The sequence below is a fragment of the Cryptomeria japonica genome, chromosome 4, assembly GCF_030272615.1.
Source record: "Cryptomeria japonica chromosome 4, Sugi_1.0, whole genome shotgun sequence".
NCBI lineage: Eukaryota > Viridiplantae > Streptophyta > Pinopsida > Cupressales > Cupressaceae > Cryptomeria > Cryptomeria japonica.
Window position 1 is genome coordinate 675700672 of NC_081408.1, and position 12222 is coordinate 675712893.

The 12222-nt window shown below is 32.8% G+C and overlaps 1 protein-coding gene across 1 annotated transcript in view; it reads left to right on the top strand.

The window, feature by feature from the left end:
- LOC131046869 (cycloartenol-C-24-methyltransferase) overlaps positions 1–12222 on the top strand; it is a 71508-nt gene that overhangs the window by 21697 nt on the left and 37589 nt on the right. The window contains exons 4-11 of the mRNA XM_057980680.2: positions 1211–1284; positions 1561–1645; positions 1732–1787; positions 8278–8332; positions 8582–8629; positions 8862–8945; positions 9142–9258; positions 9379–9462. Of these exons, the coding sequence (XP_057836663.1) occupies positions 1211–1284; positions 1561–1645; positions 1732–1787; positions 8278–8332; positions 8582–8629; positions 8862–8945; positions 9142–9258; positions 9379–9462 (603 nt within the window). The remainder of the gene's footprint in view (positions 1–1210; positions 1285–1560; positions 1646–1731; positions 1788–8277; positions 8333–8581; positions 8630–8861; positions 8946–9141; positions 9259–9378; positions 9463–12222) is intronic.

Consider the following 12222-nt stretch of genomic DNA (forward strand, 5'->3'; position numbering starts at 1 on the left):
CCAGAAGTGATAACTTGCCAAAAAAAGATCCAAACGTCCCGCAGTTCAGGAATAAGGAAGATAATCATGTTCACAAGTAAAGTCCAGCTCCGCAAGATTTGGTGAGGAAATACAAGAAAATGCAGAAAGAAATGTTGAAATTGTAAAACTGAAAAAAAATGTTTTTGGTAGATGCAAGATTGCCAAGAGCTAGGGATGCTCCTGCATCATAATTTCTCATTAGGTGAAGAGAATGGGGGTCCTTCTACAATAAATTTGCCAAGATTGATAAGATTCTAAACATAATTTGTAAGTTGCATGTTTTTGGAAAGGGTACAATCTTAAACATGATGGTATTTGGCTTGATTTTTATCATTAGCCTCTGTGGAGGCTATCATTTTCATTAGGGATCCACCTCAACACTTTTGATTGTCATGCTGATTTGACTCCTGGTGTTTTCAACTTCTGCAATGAAGGTAGAAAAATTATGGTTCGTCAACATCTACTAGCCTAGGAACTTGTGGAAGTAACTAGGTTTATTTCTTCGGGGGATTTATGAATTAAGGTAATTTGAATTCTTGCATAAATGTAGAAGTTTCCTTCCAATAATTCATTGTCTAAGGAAATTATGTATCCTAAACTATTTTTTATCTTTGAGAATCCTTTTCTCTATAATTTGATTGGAAGGATTGTAAAGATTGATCCAAACAGGAGAATCAAAAGATGCACATGGATTAGGATCAATAATCGCCAATTTTGCAAGAATATTAATGCATAATTCATAGTCCAAAAGACACTATAAATAATTTCATCCCTAATTGAATTAGATTTAAAGAAAGTTAGAAAGAAACACTACAAAGGAATTTCACCGTGAAATGCACAAAATAAGGTTACTTCATCCATTCGATAATTTTGTGCCTTGTAAATTTTTATCCCAAAAACTTCCCAATCAAAGTGTGATCATGAAAGATGGCCAAGTCTCCATCATCATCAAAGCTAATTGAAATTTTTTAATTTGAAGAATCACTTCATTCCATGACATTATTCTTCTTTTGATTTTTTTGCACATAATTTTAACTACGAATCATTTTTTACAATAAACATTAATTTCATTGATTGCGAATATAATTATGATAAAGTTGGTGTGATTATCAAGATTAATTATTTTTTATTATGGGTTAACAACAGAATTCTTGAAATAGTTTTCTAACTTGAGTTCCTATGTTTGTAGGCGAATAAATATTATGACCTATCAACAAGTTTCTATGAGTATGGATGGGGGGAATCTTTTCATTTCGCAAACAGGTTGTCCATTTTTTGCAACTAAAGTTGGATTTCTTTCCATTCTACATAAGGATTCTTGTTTTGCAATAAAGTTTTATTTAAAAAATATGAATTCCACTAGTTCAAATCAATTATAGAACTGTATCAATTGGTATTTGTCTTATACCCTTATTTTATCTATTTCAAAGTGCAAATCTAGCATTAGAACCAAAAGCAATTAGAGAGGGCTTTTTGGATGGATGGTAATACATGAACTTGCTTTGAATTAATGGTGATGGATGAGTTTTAACAATGCAGATGGAAAGGGGAATCTTTTCGAGAAAGTATGAAGCGCTATGAGCATTTTCTTGCTCTCCAACTTTGTTTAAAGCCAGGAATGAAGGTTATATTAACTATCCATTTTATTTTGTTTTATAATTTTTTAAGATTTTTAATTTTTAATTCATAATTTTCATGTTAAAATTATAGGTACTAGATGTTGGATGTGGAATTGGAGGGCCACTGAGAGAAATTTCTAGGTTCAGGTTGGCATTCTAAGCACAATTGTGATAGCTATTTAATGTTCAGTATTTGTGTTTAGAAATGTCTTTAAGTATTTCTTATTATTTTTTATAGCTATTTAAGGTTTAAAAATGCTTAAACTTGGAAGTTAAAATAGAATTCTCAAATTTCAATAACTTTTAATTTTATTGTTATTTTGTTCGCCCTTAGGGCTTATAATAGAAACATGCACTATGTATGTATATATATTTGAGCATTATGTGAAACAGATGGTACACATTTGTGGCACTCAATGGCACATTTGGAAAACATGTCTATCAAGCCATTTCAAACTATGACGATGAACAAAGATCCTATTTTCAATGCTTTTTCACCAATCTTTATACCTAGTTTCATAGCTCTTATTTTGGAAAATGTGATCAATTAGAATATATAGTTGTTTATTGCATTTGCTAAAAGAAAATCAAAGCATTTTGAGGAACTTTTGTCTCTACTAAGAATACACGTCAACTTTTTAAAAATTGCTTCAGTAACTCCAAATGCCTAGTTAGGCACTCTAATAAGATTAACTGAAACCCCATAGTCAAAAATTGCAATTCCTTGATGTCTTTTGTTATTGAAGTGGAAACACAAACCCACATAATTAAATAATATTGTGTCACAAATTAGTTGTGAAGAAATAATAAAGAAAATAAATAAATAACAAACAAGACATATTTGGGGATAGACCTTGGACTCGAGCTCTTGATTATGAGATCCCCTCTTCTAATGTTATTCTTGCTTCTCCATTGGTCACTTGGCTGCAAATTGTCCTCTCTCGCATTGCAAGGGCCCTTCTACATGGTTAAAGGATGCTATTGATGACCTTTTAACTATCAATGTTTCTAATTTGTCTAGTGACTCCTTTGAGGATGATAACGATGTGTATATTGATTTCAATCTAGCTCTTATGTCCTTGTTCTATTCTGTGGAAGCTCTAACCCCTCCTATGGAGATAGGGTTGCCTTCAAAACCTCCTTGTTGTTCCTCTTATGTTTTTCTTCCTACTACATCTTATGTCATCAATGCGTCACCAATCCCAAGTAATTTGTCAGTCTTTGGTGTAGCCATGGGTTCTTATATTGTTGTTACCACTTATGTTGTGCATGTTGCTTCTATATTGCATCTTTCACCTCATCATCCGATTGCCCCCTCTTCGTGTGTAGATAGGCCCTCTGTTGACATTTCCCCTTTTGCTTCCCCTTGTATTGGTATGTTGGACAATAATATTGCTTTGATTGTTGTTAGTCAACGAAGTAAAGGTCTTTCTCCTTCCTCTTTCCAAACTCTTACTTGAGTTGACTGAAGGCTTGCTTGTGTCCTGTAAGTTGTATATTATGGCCTATGTTTCTCAACCCTTGGGGCCTTTATTGTAAAAGGTTCAACACCCTATTTTTCTTCTTATCTAATAAAAAACAAACAAGACATGTTTGTGTGGTAAAACCTTGAAAATATGCCAAGGAAACATCCACAAGAAAAGTATCAGTATTCCTATTTCTCAGAGTTATAATTGCAATCTTCATGCAGTTGCTATTGTTACAAAATTAACTACCTTCTTTCAAAGACTACAAAGATATATATAAAACTTCAATATAGCAACCACAATCAAACTTAGAAAAATCTAAATTTCCCTTAAAGAAATTATGGATTCTCTTTAAATAAAGTAATTTCATAAGATAAGATATGATAAGATTTTGATTAATTGTTGTCGTTATCCGACAATCTCCACCTTGACAACAATCTCCCATCATAATGACTAAGAAAAATTATAACGATAACAAGGTGGGCCACAAAAGAAAACACAACGGAACAACATTTCACTATGATGCACCAACCCCTACCGATTGCAATGGTTTTTGCATCATGCAAGGAAAATGAAAGTGAAGGTGACCCAGAGGAAGACAATCACACAATCTTGGAAACTTTATTTCTAGTGGTGATTGGGTTGAGGAGGATGAATATTCCTTTATTTTTGCATATGGTTGTTCTACAAAAACCCTTGTTGCATCTAATGTGACCTAATCATTCGATAATGCATTTTTGGATGAGGATGATGGTGTCTCTAGTGCATAAGATTGTAGTTTTGATTGGATGAGTGAATGGATTGATGAGGAGGATGAACTACTCCTTGACATTTTGTTGGAGGCTCATCTAAAGGCTCAAGGATTTGAGGTTGCAAGGAAGGTTGAGATGGTTGTTCTTGAGGGAGATCCATTTTGGGGTTGAGAAAAGGCTTTTTCCACCCCCCAAATATTGATTCTTCAATCAATAAAGACCAAATTCCTCTAGAAGCTTCAAAAGTTATAAATTATGTGGTTGGTGTAGATTTCATTCAGTTTAAAATTGATGAAAATCAGTCATTGTGAATTTATTGAAATCGACAAAAATCGGTAGAAAATGTTGACAAATATTTATCTTTCTTTAAAAATATAATATAATTTTTCTAGTGAATCAAACATTTGATATAAACCAAAAAAAAAAAAATTATGAGCAAATTAAAAAAAATAGTTTAACTATAAAGTTTAGCTTGGCGAATTATGCTTCAATATAAAACAAATAAAATAATTTTACTGGCGAATTAAAAAAAATTACAAAACTTCACCTTTTTGCATCCTCGACTTCATCTTCAGAAGCTTTTTCTTGTTCCTTATTTTTTGCATCCTCAACTTCATCTACAAAAGCTTCTTCTTGCTCCCTATTTTTTGTGGATGGATGGATTTTTTACTAAATTTGTTGATGTTGTAGTACTTTTTCCTATTCCATATAAATTTCTACTATATTTGATTTTATAAGAGAAGATTCATCAAAAACTGCATCTTTGTTATTGATGATTTCGTGGGTAGTAGGATCCCACAATCTATATCCCTTAACTACATAACCATAACTAACAAAAATATACTTATTGGACTGGGGGTACAATTTAGAGTGTTGATCTTTAGAAATAAGAGCATATGCATCACAACCATAAAAAAAAAATTGAATAATCACAAGAATGACCTATGCATACCTCTTTAGGAATCTTGCAATCTATTGTAATTGATGGTGACCAATTTACAAAATAGCATGTTGTATTGACTGCATCTTCCCACAACTCTTGCTCCAACTTGCCATTAATGAACATGTTCCTTGCTCTTTCTAGAAGAATCATATTCATGCGTTCAACAAAACCATTTTGCTAAGGAGTGTAAAATATGGTTTTATGCCTTCAATCCTAGCTTCCTTACAATAATTCTCAAATTCCAAAGATGTGAACTTGCCTCCATTATCTATTCTTAAACACTTGATTGACCATCCAATACTCTTTCCAACCAAAATTATAAACTGTTTAAATACACTTAACACATCGACTTTACTTTTAAGAATATAGACCCACACCTTTCCATGATAATCATCTATAAAAGTCACAAAATATGATGATTCTCCAAGAGAAATTGTAGGGTATGGCTCCCAAACATTTGAATGAATATATTCCAGAATACCCTTACTTGTATGACTACTTATTTTAAACTTCTATCTGCACTACTTTCCAAAGACAAAATGCTTGCAAAAATCCAAATTCAAAATTTTTAAATATATAAGTAACTTATGGTTTATTAGTACCTTTAGGCCTTTCTTGCTCATATGACCCAACACTTGATCCCATAAACAAGTAGATTCATTTGCTTCCTTAGATACCACCAATGTTTCATTTATTTCAATAGTCCCTTCTAGCTTGTAAAGGTTTCTAATTTCTTTGTAGCTTTCATGACTGCAAAAATGTCCTCGGGACTTTCAGTACTCCACCTTGACAAATAAATTTATAACCTCTAGAATCCAAAACTCCCTAGGAAATTAAATTCTTTTTGAGTTCTAGTACATGTCGTACCTCTGTTAATGTATTTTTTAATCTTAATACTCCCAATCCCAATAGTCTTGCAACAAACATTGTTTCCCATAAAAACAACACCACCATCAATAGACTAGTAAGTAGAAAATCAACTCTTATGTGGACACGTGATTAAAATCATGAGAATCTAGTAATCATTCCTTGTCATATTATAAGATATTACAACATATAGTACTTCAGTAACCATACCTAAACTTGCTTCACCTAGATTTGCTTCTTGTTTAGAGTCATCCTTGTCTTCTAAACCTTTGTTAATGTCTTACCTCTGTTAATGTCTTTTTTAATCTTAATACTCCAAATCCCAATAGTCTTGCAACAAACATTGTTTCCCATAAAAACAACACCACCATCAATAGCCTAGTAAGTAGAAAATCAACTCTTATGTGGACACATGTGATTAAAATCATGAGAATCTAATAATCATTCCTCGTGATATTATAAGATATTACAACATATAGTACTTCAGTAACCATACCTAAACTTGCTTCACCTAGATTTGCTTCTTGTTTAGAGTCATCCTTGTCTTCTTTCATCTTCTAGCAATCTTTCTTGAGATGCCCTAATTTATTGCAGTACCAACATTTCCCCTTACCATTTCCACCTTTAGACTTAGATATGGATATACCTCTTGAATCCCCCCTTTTCTTGAAGATCGATCCCTAGCCACCATTGCTTCTAGTGTGAAGGTTTCTATATTAGATTTCCTTTGCACCTCTTTGGACAACAAATCTCCCACAACATAATCAAATTCAAAGGTGTCAGTTGTGCTAATGCTAATCAAAGTGACTAAGCAATTCTAGGATTTAGGAAATGAACAAAATAATGTGATTGCATTGTCTTCATCTTCAATTTTTACACCGATACTATCTAATTGACATATAAGAGTATTGAAAATATTTAAATGATCAATAATTTTTGTACCTTCATTCGCAAAATATACAATTGTCTCTTCAAGTAAATCCAATTTGTTAAGAATTTTGTCATGTAAAGACTCCATTCTACTCCATAAGCCCGTTGTTGTTTCTTCTCCAACAATATAAAAAATAACGTAATATGCCAAACACAACCAAAAATTGTGCTAAGATCTCTTGTATCCAGAACCTCCCAATCCTCATTAGTCATATTCATTGGTTTCTTCGACTTTCCTACCAACACCTTGTGCAATCCTTGTTGCACTAACAAATCATGCATCTTGAGCTTCTATAGCTCAAAGTTATTATTTCCATTGAATTTCTCCACCTAAAACCTTGCATTTGAAACCTTCACCATTTGATGCTAAAAAACAAACATTGAATCCCAACATAGTCATTACAAAAAATTCAACAAACTTAAATATTACAACACAATTTAATTGCAAAGAAATAAAAAAGAAAATAAAATAGATTAACAAACAAAACATAGATTTACATGGTAAAACCTTGACAATATGCCAAGGAAACATCCATAGCAAAGCATCAATATTCTTATTGCTGAAATGAATAATTACAATCTTCATGCAATTGTTGTTACAAAATTAACTATCTTCTTTTAAAGACTACAAAGATATATATATAAAACTTCAAAATAACAAATACCATCAAACTTAAGAAAATCTAGATTTTTCCATTGAGGAAATAATGGATTCTCTCTTAAGGATAAAGCAGCTTGTTCACTCTTAAGGATAAAGCAGCTTGTTCATGAGATAAGATATAATAAAATTTTGGTTAATTGTTGTCATTATCCAACGTCATATCATATTCTTATTCCTCAAAGGAATAATTACAATCTTTATGCAGTTGTTGTTATAAAATTAATATCTTTTTCCAAAGACTACAAAGATATATATAAAACTTCAAGATGACAACCACCATCAAAATTAGGAAAATCTAGAAATTATGGATCATCTCTCAAGGATAAAGTAGTTTGTTCATAAGATATGATATGATAAGATTTTGATTAATTGTTGTCACTATTCAACGTCTTTGGCGGGGTTATTGGGTTCACTTTTAGTTTTACAAACATTGCAAATGTGTGAAGGACCTTTGATTCTTCGCTTATATGTAGCTCTTGGGATTTGGGAGTCAGTTTTTATCGGATTTTCGGACTGTACCTGCAAATGCAAGCAAGTCTAATTCTATGCTTCCTTATTTGTTGTTGAAGTGCTCTACCAAGTAAGCTACTAGCCACTTTGTGGCCAATCTATCATCAGTTTGGGTGTGGCTTTTGTCCAACACCCCTCTTAATCCACATAGCAAGTGCTTGGGGCTCCTAGCTTAATTTTGATGCCACTTGTTGAGCTATAGCTCGTTAAGACCAATTAAGACTCATATAGCTCATATGATCAAATGAAGAAAAAACAAAAAAATAAACCAATGAATTAATTTAAAAATTTGTACTAAATAATCACTAGACTCTCAATAATGCACAATTCAAACCATAGTTCGTTTCTTTTTTTAAACAAACTATTCTTGGCCTTTACCCTAGTCACTGTTATATATTATTGGATAAAATTTATATACATTATGGTTAATTTTCTTAATAGCATGCAAAACATCTATACTTTGATTGGAGAATTATCTAACCTCATTGCTGTGTGACTTTGTATGTAGTTGCACTTCGATAACAGGCCTGAACAATAATGCTTACCAAATAGCAAGAGGAACTGTAAGTTCCCTTAAAAATAGTCTCATTTGGACATACAATTTCATGAAATGAATGCTTCAGATTTAGTTTTTTTATTGAAAATGTCTTCTTTCCTCTATTAATTGCCAATCTATCTTTTTGTTCTTCAAAGTAGATTTATCATGTAATGTTAAAAATGTGATTTCCATGCACTTGCAACTTTATATCGTCTAGAATGTGCTGGAAAATTAAGCGATTCTGTTTCAATTTACTCTTCTTTTTCATTTCCAGGAACTGAACAGGCTTTGTGGACTGGACAAAACCTGTGGTTTTGTAAAGGTAAATAATTTTTCCTATGGTTAAATTTAGAGATTATTAATGTATTAATTTTCATCACAGCTTAGAGGTTCAAGTCAACATATTTTTAGTTAGTGAAAAAAAAATTGTGCACGCAGCAACATCGAAGTGCTTGAAGGTTGCTCATTACCAGTTAAGTCAGCTGTTTTCTCTAAACATTTTGGTCATGAAAGTATATTTGTTCGAGAATTGATTTGTGGTATATAATTTACAGGGAGATTTCATGAAGATGCCTTTTGCAAATGATTCTTTTGATGCAATATATGCAATTGAGGCTACTTGCCATGCCCCAGATATGGTAAGTACGCAAAATTTATCCACAGATTAAGATTCGCAATTTTGCTTTTTTGCAATTTATGCTTCGTCATGAAAGTTGTTTTGCAACTGACTGAAAAGCTGACATTAGTGTCTCGTTTGCTTTTTATAATATTCTACATTTTCACCAGTATGCCTTATTCTCAATACTCACAAACTTTATTGAACTGGTGAGCAAGGTTGACTGCTATAAAGAGATAAAAAGAGTGCTTAAGCCTGGTCAGCTGTTTGCAGCATATGAGTGGTGTATGACTGACTCTTTTGATCCAGAGAATGAAGAACATCAGAAAATTAAGGTTTGGACCCTCCCAAATCAAATTTGAAATTATGGCAGAATCATATACTGTTCTAGAATAGTACTTCCAAAAGAAACTACTATATCTGATTTTTGTTGTGTCATGATTAATTAATGACAGGCAGATATTGAACTCGGGGATGGGCTGTCTGACATCCTTACCACAAGTCAGTGTCTAGAAGCTCTAAAATCTGCTGGATTTGAGGTAGTATTTATGATTTTTTTTTTTCCGTAAACATTAGAATAATTAAGTATATATATCAGGTCGTTTCTGCAGAGTGTAAAAACTGGCTGACGAGGACATTTAGCGATCCCTAATTTTGGTGCTCCATTTCAATGTGTTTATGGTACTTGTCTAATATAGGTTGATACTTTTCAGATTCAACATTGAAGCCCAAAGTTTCATCTTGTACGCATGTTCTTTCTTATAGCTTCGTTTCATTGACTGTAGTTTTTCTCATTAAAACAGAAACCCAACTTCAATATTGTGGCCACCTGCCAAACATTTCTAAATCATTTATAATTTTTTTTCCTTCTGCAAGCTTGTTTAAATGGTAAATAAGTTATCTACCTTTTTACTCAGCCTCATAATGTTGAAAGCTTTTAGATTCAGTGGGAGTGTTATTTTCAGATGCATGCTCAGGAAAGCTTTTTCACATTCAAAACTTTCATGAAAATTTATTGGTTCGATAACCATATCTTTTTTCAAGGCTTGTATCTCCTTTGTTTTGAGCTTATATAAGTGAGAGAGTAAGACAAGGGTAGACTATAGAAACTTCTATTACTTTTGTTATATTGCATTGATCATTCTTTTTCATCTTATTGTTATTAATTGTATTCTCATTGTCATTATTATTCTTATTTCTTTGATAGGCAAGTTGTGGGGTTAGGGCACACTCTCAATATAAAAACTTTTGATATAAGGGTGAAGCTTTTGATATAAGGCTAACACCTTCAGACCCATGAGTGGGGCAAACAAAAGACAAGAACTGATTTAGATGAAAAAGGAGAGCAAGAAGAACCCAAAAGGGAACTAGGATTTAAGGTTCTTCTCAACACCAAGTTATCTCTTGACTCAATTTCAACTTCTTCCAAATAGCTTTTTTCTTCTTCTTAGGGCTACCATCGCCCTTTTGATATTATTAGCTTAGTCAATGGCCTTATGGGCTTTATCACAAATAAAACACTTCAAGGCCTTTAACTCTCTAGAAGGCTATCTCCTCATCCCTACCTCCAAAGCCTTCCCTTCTTCTAAAATCATCCTTCACATTGTTGCCTTCTTCAGCTCTTCACTATAATATGCTTTGAATAAATGTCTTCCCCTTTATTTTCCTTGCTATCACCCCTTTTACTGCCTAATTTGTATTTTTTTTTCAGTTCAATTTCCCCCTTGCATTTAAGGCATATTCATAAGACTTGTCTATAGTACGAACTTTCACCAATGCAAGCTTGTCTTGAAGTTGAAACTTTAGTCCATTCACAAAACGGGCTGTTGCTTGTCCTCCACTCTCTTGTATATTTGTTTGATTTTGAAGCCTCATAAACTATTCAATATAAGTCTGCATTTACTCATCCATTTGTTTTAAAATGTTGAATTCTTTAAATGATTTTTGTTGGTAATATAAGGGCAAGAATTGAGCTCTTAAATGTTTCAACATCTTAGGCCAAAGTTTAACTTTTTCTTTTCCTCATCTTCTTCTTAAACTCTGCACATTATCCCACCATTGGACTGCATTGATTACCCCTACTCTTCATTGTAATGATGGTTATCTATGTTAGGTGTCCTCTTCTATAATCTTGTCATTCATCTTGATGATGAACTACATTGTGTGGTTGGAATTGTAAAAGTATTTTTGACCTATGAGTGTGCAATTTTATCTCATAGCTACTTCTTAACACTATGGATTGTTAAAGCTTGAGTATCTAGCAACAATTTTTTGTTAAACTAATAAATAGGCTGATAAATTGACAAGTGAGAAAACCTGAGAAAGGATACTCAGAAACTAGTTGCAAGTTTAAAATCCATAAATTACATGTTCATGACAATGTTAACAACCATTGCTTATTGATGGCAATACTTGCATGGATGGATACAATCCATTCTGTCAGTAAGGTAAGCCTCAACTTTTGAACTTCTATAAATATAGGATTCCAACTAATGCATACTGACCAGTTTCTTTATTCTTTACATATCATAACTATCATGGGGAGAAGCCATCATATCTAGCAATTTCCAAAATAACTGTTGCATTTGAAGGAGCTTTCTATATCATCCATTTTAATAAAATATCTCCACTAATCTAAAGGATATGTTACTAGCAGATTAAACAAAAGAAAGGGAAGCAAACTAGTGTGTTACAGGAATCTTAGCTGCCAAGGAAATTGATTGGATTTTTGTACTAGAAGATTAAGAGAAAATAGAGGATGAATGAAGGTTAAGTGTTGACAATGGGGAGCAGAATGTTGAATCTATATGGTTATTAGTTTCAAGTCTATATGCTTATATACAACGTAATATGTTTAACGAATGTGAGCCTTTTTGTTAATATGTCTCTAGATGTTAGGTAGTTAGCTATAGATGCACCCTTGTGTGTTTCTGAACTGACATGGCTTTCCTAGTCATGGAAAGCACTAGCATGATATTTTTTCTAAAATCAATATAAAAGGGAGTGGCCCCTTGGGTGGAAATTTACTAGAAAAAATTAAATAAATATAAATTAACAAAGAGCACTAGACCTATAAGCCATATGTACCATATTCCCTAAGCAATATGTGTGAAGGAACTGGGCCACGTGCGATGGGAGGAGCAGGAGTGTGATGCAAGGTGCAAGAGCAGGTGAGTGCAATTGAGGAAAGTAAGAGTGATGAAAGGAGACGCTACAACCTACGACCTACAACAAGAAGGGCTTGTAGATGCAAGGCAAGTTCACAAATTTAGTTTTGGATTTTGACCCTCTTGGGCAAC